Raw genomic sequence first — 19365 nt, forward strand, 5'->3', positions numbered from 1 at the left:
GGGTGTACGCCGCCTACCGCCTGAATGCAGCTGAGATAGGCTCCAGTGACCCCGAAAGGGACAAGCGGTAGAAAATGGATGGATGGATAATGAGTACATTTCAAAAGGCCACAGGCCAGCACCTGGCAATAAACACTCTTTAGGGCCACATGATCAGAAAAGCTCTGAGTATATATGTTCAATACAATTTACATGTGCATGGTTTATATATATATTTTTTTAATCATCAATGACATTAAGAGCCTCAAAGGGTTCGATTTGTTTGTGAACTTAAACAATAGCAATAAAAATTACCGAAATGAGGCCACAAACAAATCTTGCTTAAAGCCACAAAAAGCCAAAACCCGGCCCGCGGTACTGCGCATGCGTCCAGCACGGAAAACTGTTTAAATGTTCTTCAAGTGTGGATTTAACCTGGATGTGTACTTTAGCTAACAAACGAAGTATAAATTGATTTTTTTGCATTTTCAGATTAAGCTTGTAACCTAATCGTTTGAGTAGTTATGCGTTCCCTCGCCTCGCTACTGCGCGTGCGTGAAACACGGAAACCTGTTTTGAAACGTTCTCAAGTGTGGATTTCACCTGAGTATGTACTTTAGCCAACCATCATCTAAGCAGATAACGCTATACAAGTTGATCTTTGGCGTCTTCCAATGAAAACCATAACTTAATAAACCGTACATTTAATCGTTTAATAGGTTGGTGCGCATTCCCTCGCTACCCCGCATTCGCAAACCACGGAAACAAACACACGTCTACGTAAATAACGCTATAAGTTGATTTTTGGAGTCTTCAGATGGAAATCCTAGCAACTTTATAAGTCTTCAGTTTAATAGGTTGCATGTTGTGTAAAACATTTAAATGACAAAATACACCCAATGATTCTACTCACACAAGGGCTTCTTCCTGGTTAGAACATTTACTACAGGTTTCCCAACAATTAGTTGATTAACTCTTTCTCGGTTATATTATACGCATGCGTAGTGAGGGTCCGCACATCTTGTCAATAACACCTGATTTGCCAGTCATGGTCATGTGCTGCCACCTGCTGGCCAATAAACTGTACCTACTAGACATGGAATAATCAAACATGCGAATGAATGACAAATGCTATCAAATTGTATAAAAATGTTCAAGTTTATTTCATTCTATAGCTATACATGCAAACATTGGGGTCATCAGGAGAAACATAAGACAATCATGATATTTATAAAAGGCAGTCAAGAGTAATTCATAACATGGATACTAGGTACATATTCAAGCATAAACTCATTGGATCCGTGTGCCAAATTTTTATTACGTCGAGCAACTGCAGCAGAGAACTTCATCATAACGTCCGCTGTAACTGTGAAACGAGAAAGAACATGAACATTTTTATTATTTCTACTGCATTTTGTATTTACAGCATCTCACAGAAGTGAGCACACCCCACACATTTCAGCTACAATCTTATAACAGGACATCTTCTCAACAGACCATACTATATACACGGTATAGGAATCTTGGATATACATTGGAATAGTCAGTGTACAGATTTACTATCCACAGAAAATGACAACCAATAATCATAAAAGTAGCTGGCAACACAAGTGGGTAACAAGTTAATTGTGTCTTGTCGACAGTCAAGCATGGTGGTTATGGCGTCATGGACTGGGGGCAGCATGAGTGCTATCGACACGAGGGAGCTGCGGTTCTTTAAGGCAAACATGAATTCCAACATCTACTGCAGTGGTTCTTAAACTGGGTTCGATCGAACCCTAAGGGTTCGGTGAGTCGGTCTCAGGGGTTCGGCGAAGGTCAAGACACACCCGACTCATCGTGTAAATAAAAAGTTCTCCCTATCGCCGTGTTATGGATACCCCCAAACAATGTTCCCTTTAATTTTCCATCTGATTTGCAGGTGTGTAAATGTTAGAATAATTATGTGTAAGTTATCACACAACTCTTATGCTGAAAGGCCGTTGCTATAGTTGTTATCAATTGTGCTGAAGTTGTACTTTTCTATCTGTTCAAAGGCACAACTTGTAATCTTGCTTTGCGAGTTGTCTCGTGTCAGCAGTTTGTTTCCAGACCCTGCCTGCTGACAGCCAAGGACGGACATAGAGTACCTCAACGCAAACAAAACAGAGACCGGGTGAAATCACGAGTGTCAGGAGATTTCCATTCTGAATAATCACATATTGTGTCTACTGGGGCTGCTTGCATTACCCCTCCCTGCAGAAGCAGCCTCAGTGATGTTAACTAGCACGTTGGACTGTACCTTAGAGCGTAGGGGGAAACTGTAACTGAGTGTGCAGCCCAATACGTCTCTCCTCATGAGTAAAATTCAACTCTAAGTCTCTGCTTGATTCCTTCTTCTTGTCTTGTGTAATAGATAGTTCGGTGTTTGAACCTGACAGTAATGTGATGTGATTGTGTGTGTTGGTTTTGTTCTTGGAAAAAGGTGATGTTCATGCACAGTTCATTTTGTGCTCCAATAAAAAAAAACATAACTGTCTTGAATTAAAAAAAAATACATATAATAATATTTTTCACTAAAGAAGGGTTTGGTGAATGCGCATTTGAAACTGGTGGGGTTCGGTACCTCCAACAAGGTTAAGAACCACTGATCTCCTGTGACATTCTGAAGAAGAGCATGAGCACTTTCTTTGGGAAACTGGGCTGCAGGGCAAAGAAGATCAAGGCAGTGGTATGTCCCACTAAATATTCACACCAAGGACACAAGCGGCTGCTAGACTTTTGACAAGGATAAGAAAGTTTGATCATATTACGCCTATACTGGCTCACTTGCACTGGCTTCCTGTGCACTTAAGATGCAACTTTAAGGGTTTACTACTTATGTAAAAAATACTAAACTGGACAGACTTTTAATAAAGTCTGCTGTTCTTAAAGCCAATGTTTACTTTTCTAATTGGATAAAATCGATTAATTACCTTTTAAATCGATTTAAATCTTCTGGAAGGCCAACTAGCTGAGGACAGATCAATTTTAGGAATATAAATCAATCAATTGCAACACCCTTAGTCTATTAGATTGATATTAATGCCAGGAGTTAATCAACCATTATTATCATACCAGGGTGCAGCTTCTTAAACACGTGACAAAATGCTTGTTTCTTTTTGAGCAAGTTAAGACCGTTTTGGTGTTGTATTGTTATTGCTGCTATTTTAACTGTTTTTTTTTTTTAACATTGAATCAGTTTTACTTTTTTTTTTTTACCATTTTGCATGTCCATCCATCCATCCATTTTCTACCGCTTATTCCCTTCGGGGTCGCTGGAGCCTATCTCAGCTACAATCGGGCGGAAGGCATGGTACACCCTGGACAAGTCGCCATCTCATTGCAGGGCCAACACAGATAGACAGACAACATTCACACTCACATTCACACACTAGGGCCAATTTTAGTGTTGCCAATCAACCTATCCCTAGGTGCATGTCTTTGGAGGTGGGAGGAAGCCTGAGTACCCATAGGGAACCCACGCAGTCACGGGGAGAACATGCAAACTCCACACAGAAAGATCCCGAGCCCGGGATTGAACCCCAGACTACTCATGTCCTTGCTTTTAAATACTTTAATCGTTATTTTTATTTTTGTAACAGCTGAATGAGCAGCGTTGTTACAGTACAAATAAATATTGATTAATTAAATTAGTCAACTTAAAATGTGTTTGTAAGCACAAGCCTAAAAATATCTTAAGAATTTAAAATGAGTTTCCTCCGCCTAGTGGCGGGGCTCTCCCTTAGAGATAGGGTGAGAAGCTCTGTCATCCGGGAGGAGCTCAAAGTAAAGCCGCTGCTCCTCCACATTGAGAGGGAGGTGTTTAGGGCACGTCCGACCGGTAGGAGGCCACGTGGAAGACCCAGGACACGTTGGGAAGACTATGTCTCCCGGCTGGCCGGGGAACGCCTCGGGATCCCCCGGGAGGAGCTGGACGAAGTGGCTGGGGAGAGGGAAGTCTGGGCTTCCCTGCTTAGGCTGCTGCCCCCGCAACCCGACCTCAGATAAGCAGAAGAAGATGGATGGATGAATTTAAAAGTCAATGGCTAAATTAGAGCCACTGAACATGAGTACACTTTATAGTCTGATTAGTCCACTAATCGTTAAAGGGGAACATTATCACCAGACCTATGTAAGCGTCAATATATACCTTGATGTTGCAGAAAAAAGACCATATATTTTTTTAACCGATTTCCGAACTCTAAATGGGTGAATTTTGGTGAATCAAACGCCTTTCTATTATTCTCTCTCGGAGAAATAACGTCACAACGTGACGTCACATCGGGAAGCAATCCGCCATTTTCTCAAACACATTACAAACACCGAGTCAAATCAGCTCTGTTATTTTCCGTTTTTTCGACTGTTTTCCGTACCTTGGAGACATCATGCCTCGTCGGTGTGTTGTCGGAGGGTGTAACAACACGAACAGGGCCCAAAGATGCAAAAGTGGCAAGAAATTGGACGTTTGTTCCGCACACTTTACCGACGAAAGCTATGCTACGACAGAGCTGGCAAGAATGTGTGGATATCCTGCGACACTCAAAGCAGATGCATTTCCAACGATAAAGTCAAAGAAATCTGCCGCCAGACCCCCAGGAAAAGAGAGCGGATGAGGGTATGTCTACAGAATATATTAATTGATGAAAACTGGGCTGTCTGCACTCTCAAAGTGCAAGTTGTTGCCAAATGTATTTCATATGCTGTAAACCTAGTTCATAGTTGTTAGTTTCCTTTAATGCCAAACAAACACATACCAATCGGTTAGAAGGCGATCGCCGAATTCGTCCTCGCTTTCTCCCGTGTCACTCGCTGTCGTGTCGTTTTCGTCGGTTTCGCTAGCATACGGTTCAAACCGATATGGCTCAATAGCTTCAGTTTCTTCTTCAATTTCGTTTTCACTACCTGCCTCCACACTACAACCATCCGTTTCAATACATGCGTAATCTGTTGAATCGCTTAAGCCGCTGAAATCCGAGTCTGAATCCGAGCTAATGCCGCTATAGCTTGCTGTTCTATGCGCCATGTTTGTTTGAGTTGGCTTCACTATGTGACGTCACAGGAAAATGGACGGGTGTATATAACGATGGTTAAAATCAGGCACTTTGAAGCTTTTTTTTTTTTAGGGATATTGCGTGATGGGTAAAATTTTGAAAAAAACTTCGAAAAATAAAATAAGCCACTGGGAACTGATTTTTAATGGTTTTAACCCTTCTGAAATTGTGATAATGTTCCCCTTTAAGATAGTGGATGACTCATTGAGTATCAAAATAGTCATTAGGTGGTATGCTAAAATAATGAACTGGCCAGTCTTTTTTTAACCCCTGAGGGAACTCCTGAAGGAATCAATAAAGTACTATCTATCTATCTGTAAGCGAGTCTTGACAATATACAAACCTTTCATTATTGGTAAATATATGAGATATAAGCTCCCATTAACAGTGATGACATATGTGTTGCAGCTACACCAGTGATCAGCTGATCAGTGACGCCGACAGGTCATTCATGTATGACATGACCCACACTGCTCTCTTAGCATTTGTTTGGTCATCTCAAATGTATTTAACCTTTATATACCATTTAAGTGTGCGTGTGCCTGAATATGCATCGTAATTGTAAACATGAACCGCTAGATGTCACTAAATCACTTTAACGTCCTTAAAAAGGGGCTACAAAGTTCTCCTTTAAAGCAGTCTGTCGTCCAAACATTTGACTGGTGCTGTAAACATAACAAATATTAATACTTTGCTGTCGATCAAATTATGTAATTGCTTTTAATTTTGTGACCTGTACAACTACAATTGGGTGCCCGAAAACAGACTCATTTAAATACCTTTTTCAAGACATCTAAATTGGAAAATTAAAACAATACAACAGCAAAAAAAAAAAAAAAAGTTTAGGATAACTGATTTATATTGTAAGTTTTTACAAACTTTGTACACACACACATTTGGTGAAGAACTGTGATAACGATATGGTTGATATATAAATGACACTAGAACCATTTCCAAACAGGTTACAAAGACTCCTAATTTGGTCGCTGATGTATGCGGTATCATATTGCATCATTTTGTGAAATTTTAATCAATCTACTTGTTAATTTAGTGTTAACATCTGTCTACTTTCTGTTGTAATATGGTCCTATCTACACTTCTGTTAAAATGTAATAATCACTTATTCTTCTGTTTGGATACGTTACATTAGTTATTGGCGATTCTACAAATTTTGGGTATTGATCCAATACCAGGTAGTTAGGGTCAGTATTGTTCATATCAATGTTTCTATCTTAACTTTTCAGGATCATTAAATTATTATCATTATCATACACATTATTATTATCACAATTGGAATGACAAAAACTAAGGATGGTAATGTAACAATATCAATATTTAAAGTTATTTCTTTATTCTCTTTATTACTTACATAATTTCTAATAAAGTCAATAGAGTAAAATAAATAAAAAGCAAAAACTTATATTGGGGTTTATATCCTACATTTGTTAACAAAAACATTTTTTGTGATAACAAAAAAGTATAAATCTAATCATTATAGTATCAGGCCTATACTGATACTGTCCTTAGTATCGTTACGGTCTATATCGATCTGCCCACCCTCTAACTTAGCGGTTGGCTATGCTTTTTTTTTTAATAGCCTTATAGCCTTACAGTGTGTAATGTAGCATGTATCATTCTCAGTGATCATGGTACGTGTAAGAAACTTAATTTATTAGCAGCTATGAATGTGAAGATTAGTCATTTAGAAGCTGCACTGTTGAGGGACATTAGCCAATAGCTTGCGGGTTAGTATGCTACATTACGTTGACCTCTTTGATCGCCTGTCTCTGTCAAATTTGCGGGACACAGCCAGAATTAACATGCAGTATCACGGCATGACAATAGTATAGCTCTCTCGTCGGCCAAATTGATATTAATATCGTAATATTGCGCATCCCTATGAACAACAGGGTACACTAACATCAAGTGTTGTGTATAAACTATGGAAAATTATACAAATGACCCCTGAAACTCACTTTCCATTATAGTTTGTCGAATAGCTACAGCAAAGTCCAAAAGTATTTTCTTCAACATACCAAGAAATGTGTGATGTACATACATAATGATATAAATGAAAGTGTCAAAATTTGACCGGTAACACCAATTAGTGAAAGATGCAAGTCCAACAATCAGCTATGGGATATTGACTTTTGATTGGTTAGGATTTTGAATGTATTTGCCCTTTAAAAAAAATATACAAACAAACTTGATTCAGGGGTCAAACGTTCAATACCATAAAATGTAGTTAAGCAACAGTTTCACATTGTTAATAGTCCAAGTGTTAGCTAAGTATGGATGTTGAGAGCAACTATTCTTTATTAAAAGTGAAGAATAAAAGAACAAACAGCAGTTCTTATGACAAGTACCTCCTTTGTTAGATTTTACTAGTTTCAATGTACGTTACATCTTTTTAGTTTGCTGATCATTACTGACACACCTGTGAAAAGCATAGATTATCAAAATGTTCTGTATTGTATTATGTCTATATTGTGCATGTACATTTGATGGATCATGTTCACAAATAGAATTGTGATTCTGGTTTATTGGGACTCTGAGTTACGCTTAGAGGACCATTTGTCAGAGGGATTTCATTAAGAACCAAAATGGTACCCACTCAATGATGGTGCAGACAGAACAGCACTGGTTGAAGCAGCTGGAGCACTGCCGGCTGCAAGACGAGCAGGCAAGTCGCTCACACTGGAAACAAGATGTCTGCCGTGATCCACTCTTCTGACACACGCAGCAGCCAATACCAGCCGATGATCCTGGTAAAAGTGGAAGCTTATTATACACAATTTGCAAAAACAAAAATATAAGTTTATTTTATAGATAGTGCTGACCAACTTTGTGTTAAGAGTAAAAACGTACACAGTTATATGTGTAGCAAAACCTGCAGGCACTCACCTTCTCGTTTGGTTGCTTTGGTCAACCTCCCATCACTTCCAATCAATGTCTGCCCTCTTAACAGAGTCTGGCTGCTTTTAACTGTTAACTCTTGTCCTGTTGGCCGAGGGTCGGTCACCTTATCCTCACCAGTCCATATTTTGTCCACCACAGCTTTGGCACCATTAAAAAGTATATTTTTCGTCTTTTCTGTGAAGAGAATAAACAGGTGTTCTGTCAAAATACGCTACCCAACACTACTGAGCTTCTTTTTTTGTTTGTTTAATGGCGGTTGGCAAGCAACCTTCTGGTGTGCATTTCCGCCACCTACTGAAATGGAGTGTGGACCGAGGTGGAACCCTACTCTATATTCTTTTATTTAACCCAGTCTTTTTTAAATATGTATACAATGCTTTGTTACCTACGTGTTCTAAGTGCAATCCTAAAATATTTTCTACTGCTAACCTAATCTTCTCTTTCGCTAACTTATTTCCCAGTATTTCCCTTTCTCTATTGTATTTCCTACAATGTTTTAAAACTATAGATGTCCGATATCGGCCTGACGATATCGGCCGATAAATGCGTTAAAATGTAATATCGGAAATGATCGGTATCGTTTTTTTAATTATCGGTATCGTTTTTATTTTTATTAAATCAACATAAAAAACACAAGATACACTTACAGTTAGTGCACCAATCCGAAAAACCTTCCTCCCCCATTCACACAAAAGGGTTGTTTCTTTCTGTTATTAATATTCTGGTTCTTACATTATATATCAATACAGTCTGCAAGGGATACAGTCCGTAAGCACATATGATTGTGCGTGCTGCTGGTCCACTAATAGTACGAACCTTTAACAGTTAATTTTACTAATTTTCATTAATTACTAGTTTCAATGTAACTGTTTTTATATTATTTTACTTTATTTTTTATTCAAATGTTTTGAATTCATTTATCTTTTTTTTTTTTTTTAAAGTACCTTATCTTCACCATACCTGGTTGTCCAAATTAGGCATAATGTGTTAATTCCACGACTGTATATATTGGTTGATATCGGTATCGGTAATTAAAGAGTTGGACAATATCGGAATATCGGCAAAAAGCCATTATCGGACATCCCTAATTAAACACGTCCTACACTTTCTGACGGAAAGTCACAGCACAACACTATTGCGCGTGCGCGCACATGCGCATTAACGTCAAGCTTATTGGACAATACTCGACGTGAGGAAAAAAAACATACTGAACTTTGGCGGCTTACTCGCAGTACCTTTTTACACCACAAGGTGTTTGCTAACTGCTACAACTGCCCATGAGATATGTCGGCGAAAAGATGCCATATTGTGTTTGACCTGTGTCGCGTCTGCATGTGGTCAACAATTATGTTGTTAGCGTTAACGAATGCTGCCATTGTTGAGTACAGGCGACGTCTACATAACGTTTCGGTAAACAACGAAGCTAATTAGCTAACGTGGAGTTATCTGCCACACAACACGTACTTACCATAGATTTCTTTCCTGTATTTATTCCCCAAAACGCTAGAGTTATTAAGCTCACGTTGCCCGACATGTATTTTATACTGAGACGAGAAGGTCTCCGTGAAAGGACACGACCGCTTCGGCATTTTGGGAAAGAGAAAAAGCCAAATGAGCCTCTTATGGTACCGCACTTCTAAGTTGCGGGAAAACGCCTTTCGGTGGAGAACCACAGCCAATGAAGCACAGGATTTATTGTCACGTGGCTTTGCAAACGCCAATCAGATAGTTGCTTTTGTTGTCACGTGATTCTGGGTCGCTGTTGAACTATGCTGCCTTCACGACTCCAAAAGTGTTGTAATTTAGTGCGTTAACCTTAAAAAGTCGATTGGTGGAGTTGTGCTGCCAAGAGACGTATAATAATTGTCTACTCTAAAACACTCCCTACCTCTAACAACCAAAAAGCTGTGAAAACTATGTTTCTGTGTGCCAAATTTGGATTATTTACGGAATTTGTGTGAGCCTATGGCTTTAAATTTTGTTACATATATATATTTTGCATTATATTTTAGTTACTTTATTGAGTTTACAACCCCCTGGCGCTGTTTTGTACTGTTTCTGTACTTGATTTGTTTATTATTTCTTGATTGTATGTAAATGTTCATATTATAAATAAAGACATGCACCTGGGGATAGGTTGATTGGCAACACTAAATTGGCCCTAGTGTGTGAATGTGAGTGTGAATGTTGTCTGTCTATCTGTGTTGGCCCTGCGATGAGGTGGCAACTTGTCCAGGGTGTACACCGCCTTCCGCCCAATTGTAGCTGAGATAGGCTCCAGCGCCCCCCGCGACCCCAAAGGGAATAAGCGGTAGAAAATGGATGGATGGATGGATGGGTTTATAAAATAAGAATAAAAAAACAAAAAAAACGTACAATAATTGTCAAATTTGAACGATGGTTTCACATTGTGTCTGATTTATTTAAAAAAAATACCGTAATGTATATTAATTTGACCCATTCAATACATGGATGTTAACAAACACAAACAATATAAATCACAAGCATCAAACTCAAGTCCCTGAGGCCACATCTGGCCCTCCAGTTTTTTATGGCCCGCGGAAGCCTGGACATATTTTTTTTGTTCTTTCAATTTCTACAGAAAATGTGCATGAATTGGAAACAATTGCATGTCTTTTAAACTCTAATAATATCAGACCTGGCAAAAATATTATATGAACATTTTCAAAAATATTTTTGTTCAAATTAAAATAAAAACTTAAATATGTGCTTGTCACCCTGACTTATGACTTATCCATCAATTTGTACAAAACAAAATGTAATATACAAATGTATAGGCTTATGTAAATATGTGTAAATAATACAATGACGCGATTACACTTTAAAATTCATATTATTCACTAGGAGCGCATCCATATCTGTGATGTAACTTTCAATGAAAACAAGTTTGACAGTCCTGAGATATGCATCGTTGTGGAGGGCCAAATTTAAAAAGAAATATTTAAAAATGTATTATGTGTCATTTATTAATCATAATTGGAATTAAATACATAAATGTGTCATTTAATGTAAAATTACATTTAATCATTAATTTACTCTTTAATGATTTAATTAATGACACTTTTAAGCAATTATTTAGAGATATATGTATTTCATTTTGTCCGATTTGGCCCTCCATACATCATACATGCACTGTGCCTGATGCTGTGCATTGTCTCACGAGCATCTTTACTGCCAAGTGGTAGCGCTGTCCTGCCAGCGGCAGCTGTTTACCAACATTGCCGTTAGTTTATTTAAAGGTAAAACTGTATTACATGGTATACTACAAACAGCCATTTGGGTCGATTAAAAGGTGGAAAAGATGAGCAAATTTATTAGAATAGGTTAGCTAATTGATTCCGCCTTTTATTATCTAATTATATGAATCAAATAACATGCAGAACAATAACAAGAAGATTTCATGGGTGTAATGTTTATTACTAAGTGGAGGGAAGCAGATCTTTTTTCCGGAGAAAAATGACACATGATCTGTGCAACTTTGGATGTTTTCCTCTAAAACATCTGGATCATACACTCTCTGGACTTTCCAACGCCAACCCACTTGACTGCCGGGAGTGAGAGAGAAAGAAAAGTTACTCTCAAGAAAGTATATAATTATATTCATGCACGTTTAGACAAGATAAAACGTCAACCTACTGGGAACTCCAATGTGGTTCTCAATGAAGCGGATGTAGTTTTGTGCTTTGACTGGCAGGTCACTCCACCTGCGAGCAGCAGATGTGTCTGTCTTCCAGCCAGGGAAGGTCTCATATTCAACCTCCACTTTGTGCAAAACATCCATGTTTGCTAGGGTTCAGGGCAAAAATGAACATTAGCAAAGCACACATAAATATCACCTGTTTTTTTGTTGTTTTTTAATACCTGGGAAATGTGGAATTCTTTTGCCGTTGAGTTTGTAAGCAATGCCAACTTTAATTTCCTCCAACATATCCAAAATGTCAAGTTTTGTCAAAGCGATGCTGCAGCAGGAGTTACAGGTGAGCAAGGAATAACACACTGAAATGTAGTTATTATTGTGCAGAAAAAGTATGAAACGACACAAGCACTTCATGTTTGCAATAACTGCTTTAACTACTTACGCAGTGAAACCATTGATCATGTGCGCGTATCTCACGATGACAAGATCCAACCAGCCGCAGCGTCGCTTCCTCCCTGTGGTCACACCCACTTCATGACCCTTTGTCTGCAGCAGCTCCCCTACAGCCTACAAAGAACATAAGCAAACAATACCTTATTGTCCATTCCCTAATATTGTACTAATCACAACATTACTGTGTACACTAAGTACTACTGGACACTTTGATGACAACCAATAAAGAGCTGTAGCAGAAATCGACTACCACAAATACGTTCATGGTCATAGTTAATTAGGGTTGCAAAAGGGTGGAACATTTCCAGGTAGTTTTTTTCAACTTTCTGGTAATGGTAAATTTATCTGCTAATATTCGAAGTCGGACAATTTCATTAACACATTCTATTTATGCATTTGTTGCTCCTGAAAATGAGTCTGGTAGTAATTTTCCACAATATCCATTAGTTTTTGAGTAATAGTTAGTGTGGTAATGTGAAATTCCTTGTGTAATCTTGTCTGTCTGCGCACCTGTTTCACTCTCTCTCTCTCGTCCTCAGTGTGACGTGCAGCTGGCGCGAGGCAGCAGCACACACCTGATGCCAATTAGGTCTCAGCCTATTTAACCTGGATGCTCACCACACGTGACCATCGGAATTTTGCTTACTGTTTCCAGTCGTATGTGTCTTTGGTCTTGCCAGAGAACTCCCTAATTCTTTTTTTTTGTGCCCATCCTCTCAGGTTTGCCTGTATTATTTCAAGCCTTGCCCACCGTCCTTATTTTGTACTTAGTTTTTCGGTTTTACTTTTCCCATGAAGTATTATTCCTAGCTTTGCCTAGTGTCCTTATTTTGCACTTTGTTTTTCTGTTTTAGTTCTTTCATTAAGTATTTTTCCTAGCCTTGTGTAGTGTGTTTGGTTTTGTATTTTTTTTCTTAGTATTTTTTTGCATGGTGTGTTTTTTGTGTTTACCACCATCACCTTTGTTTTGCTACTTTGTGCTTCCTCCTAAATAAAAGGAATAACTCTTGTCCATAAGTAATACATCTCTGCCTCCTTGGGATGCACTTCAACTACATGTTACAGTTAGATAACTAACTGTACTTGGAATGTCCCCTTTCTAACCTCAGATTCCATATGCCGCCTCTCTTGGTGTGATATCATCTACAGAAGTAGAGCCCATTTCCCTGCTTAGACAGTGTGGATAAAGGTTTGTAAAACTATTATTTCATCATTTAATTGCGTGTTTTTGTCGCCCAGGGCCAGGATTAGTACTTCAAATTTAATGATTAACATATGGAAAAAAATACATAGAATAATTTAATGACACATGGCTTGTGCCTGTCATGGGTATTGTCTTAAGCGTATGACATTTTTAATACTTTTTATTATTTTCTTTTAAACCTTGCATGCCCATGTGTTCCCATTCTTGTAAGGCTGCTGGAAATCTGAATGTCTCGTGAGGAAAAAATGGCCAGGTTCTTTCAGCATTTTATCAAGCCCAATTTGAGGTACACGTCCAGTAATAAAACATCAGTAGAAAAGAGTCACAAAATAGAATACTAGTGGCTAGGAATGTAACAGTATCAAAATCTCACGATATGATATTATCACGGTATTATGGCCAAGGTACGATATTGTGGTATGTCCAAAAAAGACTTAAAAATGCCATAGTGTGTAAAATGAAGTGGCAGTAATGTTTGCGATAAACACACTTACTGTAATTGAACACAATCATAATTCTAAAGTGTTCTAATCATATTTATTACTACAAACTAGGGCTGCAACTAACGATTAATTTGATAATCGATTAATCTGTCGATTATTACTTCGATTACTCGATTAATAATCGGATAAAAGAGACAAACTACATTTCTATCCTTTCCAGTATTTTATTGAAAAAAACAGCATACTGGCGCCATGTTCTTTCAACTTGCCAAATAAAACAAGGAAAATGTTACAAAAATGCACACTTTTGACACCCCTGCTATAGATAATAAAAAATTAAATCTGATAAATGCATCGATAAAAAGCAGAGCCTGACGACGCATGCGCGTTTATCACAATTCTCTCGCTCTGTCTGTCTCTCCTCCTCCCTCACCAATGCTGCTGCACGCACAATTTGTTGTGTTTTTAACCTTCTTAACCCTGAACGTACATTGAAAATACACGCAACCATAACTCAAAATGCCGGACATTTGAGGCATTTAAGAAACACCGCCCGACAGCCCCGCAAAAGAGGACATGTCCGGTGAAAAGAGGACGTATGGTCAGTCTATCCTAGATCGGTCGATCGGTTTCACGTCCGGTGAAACCGATCGCTGCTAGTCCTCTTTTGCTAGCATGCTAGCAGCTAACGGGCTAGGATAGACTGACCATACGTCCTCTTTTCACCGGACATGTCCTCTTTTGCGGAGCTGTCAGGGCGGAGTTTCATAAATGCCTCAAATGTCCGGCATTTTGAGTATTGTTTACACAACGTGCAGTACGCTACTTAATATGTCCGTGTGGAAACTTGTTCGGCACACCTCCGCACCGAAATGAAACCCCCATACCGAAACGGTTCGATACAAATACACGTACCGTTACACCTCTATTATTTTGATTATTGTTTCTCAGCTGTTTGTAAATGTTGCAGTTTATAAGTAAAGGTTAAAAAAAAAAAAAAAAAAAAAACGTAGCCTCTGCACATAGCATAGATCCAACGAATCGATGACTAAATTAATCGCCAACTATTTTTATAATCGATTTTAATCGATTTAATCGATTAGTTGTTGCAGCCCTACTACAAACATGTTTTTGTAAGTGCAAAGAATTGTGCAGGAACATTCACTGTTTGAAGCAAATATTAAAAAATAACTTACAGTTGAGTGTCTTTAAAGTGACAATGTAAACATCCAGTGTAAAACTATGTTTCAACTTTTACTTTTTGAGAAACGGTGTCCTCCACAGTGGTCATGTTTATCAGTTTGGAATATGATGTTTCTCAGAAAAGTTAACAATATAACTTTTAATAACTTAAATACCTCACAAACTGAGGTTTGGCTTTACTGGCTTCAAATTTCTTATGGGTGGCGATTTGAGGAGGCAACTTGTCCACCGTGCTGTCTCTCGCCCGAGTGCATCTGGATAGGCTCCAGTACATCGAGAGACAAGCGGTGAAAAGTGGATGGATGGATTAAGGATTCATCAAGAAGTTTTATTTTACTTGTATTTCCCGCGATGTACAGTTTTTTTTTGTTTGTTTTTTTATTTCCGTCCGTGCTCTGAAGTGACCAGCTGGCTGTCACATTGGAAACGTTTGAGACAAAATTAGTGTGTTTTGCTTTGCAGAAAGCATACTTTCATACCTCTGCCAAAAAGGTTTGTTTGTCTGTTTGTTAGCAACAAAACCCAATAAATTTTGAATAGATTTTGATGAAATGTCAAACAAAATTTCTTCTCATCTACCTGTGAACACATTTCACTTCCTGCTTATGGCGTTCCACGCCCCCACCTTGCCAGTACCACGCTTCGCAGAAGATTCTAGGAGATGTAGTGTTTTCAGACCTGGTCAACGCTAAAGTGCCAGAAAAAAAACAAGTTTTTGTTTGATACCGTCATGGTATTATGAAGAATTTGAAACCGAAATACCGCGGTATCTACGACCGTTACACCCCTACTAGCGGCTTATCGCTTTTCTTTTACGCTTTTTTTTCTTCTTCTTCTCTTCTTTATGGAGCTTGTGCTGCAGTGAGCGCAAAGCTGAGCTACACTTCCGTGTTTACGATATGAATACAATAAACTCCATAATGTAGCTACTGGTGTGTGTGTGTGTGTGTGTGTGTGTGTGTGTGTGTGTGTGTGTGTGTGTGTGTGTGTGTGTGTGTTCCAAGCCAAAGAGAAGCTGCAAAATCTCGGTGAAACCACAGCAAGCACAGCGGCGAAAAAGCTCCATTACACACAACACTGGTGTTACCTGCGTGAAGTTCAACTCCAAGGACACGCAAAGATTGCCGCAAAAAGTCATGCATATATTTTTCCACGTTTTGACTCAGTTTTTCTAGCCTTGATGGTATTTTTAAAATTTCTTCACATTCTGTGCAAAAATAACATGACTTGGTATTAAGATGCTACCAAAACCTGTGTATGAACCCCTCTATTTACAAACTTTTCGATTTACGAACTTTTCGATTGAGCCTAATATGCCTGTGTATGAATGCTCCGTTCAGTCATCCATTTTGTGCTTGCTGCAGTGCACTACTCAGTGCTTCAGTCTGTGTACCTTTTGTTCACCTTCTGACAAGTTTTGTACATTTTAACTTAATGAGTCCCAAAAAGACAACAGACCAGCGTGGAAAGGAGGGAATTGCTGTGGTGCTCAAATTATTTGTGAGGAGTGCAATAATGGCACTTTTATGTATGGAAGAATGGATGAAGCAGGCTTCATACCACAGCAAGTTTGAACTGTGATGAGACCAGACTTTTCTCAAAAAAGATGCCAAAGCAGTCTTATATCACAGCGGAGAAAACTACTTGTTAAGTGGCACCTCTTCCAAGAACACAAATACAGCCCCTCCCTTCTCTCCCTCTGTCTGCTCCTTTCTTGTTAGCTCCTCCTTTGCCGTTGTTAATGTAAGTGGACTTTATTTTTTTTAATGTTTAGGATGCGAGTGTTGGCAAAGCAGCGCATCCAAAAGACAGCAGCATGTCATTGTTTTGGATTGTTATTAAAGAGAAAGTTGATCAATCACCCCCTTTTTGCGTTTTACTTTGATATTCAGCACTGTATATTATGTTCAAAGTGTACTTTTGTCGAGCCTGTAACCCATTATTCACATTTCATTGTTTCTTATGAAGAAATGTGATTCAATAACTATTCAATTACAAGAACCAATTAAGTTTGTGAATCGAGGTTCCACTGTACTGCGCAATATGAAATGGTCTCCTGCAGGTGATGTCAGCATTTACAGTTAAAAGTGGGCTTTCCAAAGTGTGCTGAAACTTGTTAGAAAACAAGCCTAAAATCAATACTGCATTTTAACTGTCAACATAATTCTTAGGTTCACAACTACGGAAAAAAGTGCCAATGTTGTCTGCATTAGAGTGGCTCTTTAACCATGGGAATGACATTTACACACAATCTAAAAGCAACTAAAAATTCAAACTTTTGAAATACATGCGATCGGATCAAATTAAAGGGAGAAAAACAAGGGGAAAAAAAGGGAAGCCGCTGGTGTTCTATTTTACGTCCTCTTCTACTGATATTTTGCTCCAGATGCTTGAGGAAATGCTGAAAGAACAAGAGAATACACAGGCTATTATGTCTTTGGAAGAGGAGATTGAAGAGTAGGGAAGTCCAAAAATGGCGACTCTTTTTTATTTTGTTTTTGTTCATAAAAAAAACAATGCAGTTTTGAAGTAATCATGGACAAGGATGACAAAAATATGCAATTAATTGATCAAAATAATTGGTCTACATGCCTTTATCCACACTGCCTATGCGGGGAAATGGGCTCCACTTCTGTAAATGGCGAGGGCGGCATATCGAGTTTGTCCAGTTAGTTATTTACCCATTATTCAAAAATTAATTGATATTAATTATATTTAGGGCTACAAGGGATTCTGGGTATTTGTTCTGTTGTGTTTATGTTGTGTTACGGTGCAGATGTTCTCCCGAAATGTAATTGTAATTCTTGTTTGGTGTGGGTTCACAGTGTGGCGCATATTTATAACAGTGTTAAAGTTGTTTATACGGCCACCCTCAGTGTGACCTGTATGGCTGTTGATCAAGCATGTCTTGCAGTCACTTACATGTCTGCAGAAACCGCATACAACATGTGACTGGGCCGGCACGCTGTACGTATGGTGAAAAAGTGGACGCGACGACAGGTTGTATTGGACGCTAAAGGCAGTGCCATCACGGCACGCCCTTGATATTGTTGTCCGGGTGAAAATCGGGAGAATGGTTGCCCCGGGAGATTTTCGGGAGGGGCACTGAAATTCGGGAGTCTCCTGGAAAGATTTGGGAGGGTTGGCAAGTATGGTGTGCACGCGCGTACGTGTTGACGAGACCGGGTAGTGAACGCTGTAAACACCAATCATTTAATTTGGGCTTGCAAAAATTTTCAATACTTTGTAACTTTGTAATTGTGAAAAATGTAAACAATTGTTAAACCACTAAGGGTAACATAAGCTTAAGGTGGTATTCTTGTTATATTTTTTGCTATGGGGAAGTTGCAAACAGCACCTTTTAAGAGTGCAGAAGAAAGACTTTAGATTTATGTTTTACAATTTTTTTTGCTAAAATACCTTAACTTCAGTCCTAAATCAAAACAGCAAACATGTTACGGTTTTTAAACCATTTCAATGCCAATTTGTCCTAATTATGTCAGTTAAAAAAAAAAATGCATTAAATGAGTTATCATCCATACAGTAAATGTTAAAAAGCTGAAGTGCTGGGGTAAAGAGCAGGCCTGACTATACAGAAGATTATTATTATTAACAGAAAAACATTTCATGCATTATTACATTTTTTAAGTTAGGGTTAACTCATAATATGATTTTTTTTTTCAAAATAAGAAAACTGACACAATTAGATCAAATGGGCATTTAAAAAGTTTAAATAAAAATACAGTAAATATACATTAAATGTTAGCTATTTTTATTTAGGACTTACCGGTAAGTAGATTTAGAGATTTAAGCAAAACAAGTAGAAAAAAATATCAATCATAAATTAGTATACACTTTTTATAAACTTTTCCGTCCTGGCGCAACGTAACTGCTACAGTATTAAATTATGTCTTCCCCAGAGGGTTCAACATTGTGGTCACTTTCCTAAGTAACATAACCTGTGCTTGTCACTGTATTCTCAAGATGAACTCTGGCCCTAAATGTATCTTTGTCAACATGTGACCTGCATGCGAGCAGACGTGTCAGTCAGTCAGTAAACGCCTTGCATGCTCCTTGGGCCAGCTGTCTGAGTAACAGTCACATGATCCAAAATATATGTATCAAGTTTACTGTAAGTGTGTTACATAAGTATATGTTTCTATGCAATAAGACACTTACATTGAGTTGCTCAGTTGGGAAGGCTCCAATTCCCACTCGGGTGGTGTAGGCCTTTGCTACACCGAATACATCACCAATATTCGACGGCGGAATCCCAAGTCCAGTGCAAGCCCCGCCCACGGTGCAGTTTGATGATGTCACAAAGGGATAGGTACCTTAGGAGAGAATTGATTGAATCACTGCAGGACAAAAAAAATCCATCTATCTACCGCTTTTCTCTTTCGGGGTCACAGAGAGGGCCGGAGCCTATCCCAA

General features: G+C 38.5%; 2 protein-coding genes across 2 annotated transcripts in view; both read right to left on the minus strand.

Moving 5' to 3' along the window:
* Positions 1-1113: 1113 nt before the first annotated feature.
* On the minus strand, positions 1114-9643 carry siva1 (SIVA1, apoptosis-inducing factor). Its single transcript, XM_061968718.2, has 4 exons — positions 9439-9643; positions 7956-8144; positions 7666-7816; positions 1114-1345 (listed from the first exon to the last, which is right to left on the minus strand). Exons 1-4 carry the CDS (start codon positions 9557-9559, stop codon positions 1297-1299), a joined length of 510 nt encoding a protein of 169 aa, XP_061824702.1. The 5' UTR covers positions 9560-9643; the 3' UTR covers positions 1114-1296.
* A 1740-nt stretch (positions 9644-11383) lies between these two features.
* The window catches only part of adss1 (adenylosuccinate synthase 1), a 30481-nt gene continuing 22499 nt past the window's right edge, over positions 11384-19365 (minus strand). Inside the window, exons 9-13 of the mRNA XM_061967992.2 lie at positions 19111-19265; positions 12071-12195; positions 11853-11950; positions 11628-11777; positions 11384-11536 (exon numbers count right to left, since the gene is read on the minus strand). Of these exons, the coding sequence (XP_061823976.1) occupies positions 11484-11536; positions 11628-11777; positions 11853-11950; positions 12071-12195; positions 19111-19265 (581 nt within the window). The 3' untranslated portion in view covers positions 11384-11483. The remainder of the gene's footprint in view (positions 11537-11627; positions 11778-11852; positions 11951-12070; positions 12196-19110; positions 19266-19365) is intronic.

Source organism: Nerophis lumbriciformis, linkage group LG08 (genome assembly GCF_033978685.3).
Source record: "Nerophis lumbriciformis linkage group LG08, RoL_Nlum_v2.1, whole genome shotgun sequence".
Classification (NCBI taxonomy): domain Eukaryota; kingdom Metazoa; phylum Chordata; class Actinopteri; order Syngnathiformes; family Syngnathidae; genus Nerophis; species Nerophis lumbriciformis.

Excerpts from the sequence above, each read along its gene's own strand:
- siva1 (XM_061968718.2), bottom strand. The coding sequence starts at position 9,559 with ATGCCGAAGCGGTCGTGTCCTTTCACGGAGACCTTCTCGTCTCAGTAT. Across the intron at positions 8,145-9,438 it reads ATACAGGAAAGAAATCTATG|AAAAGACGAAAAATATACTT; the intron begins GTAAGTACGTGT and ends TTCTCTTCACAG. Across the intron at positions 1,346-7,665 it reads TCTGTCTGCACCATCATTGA|TTACAGCGGACGTTATGATG; the intron begins GTGGGTACCATT and ends CTCGTTTCACAG.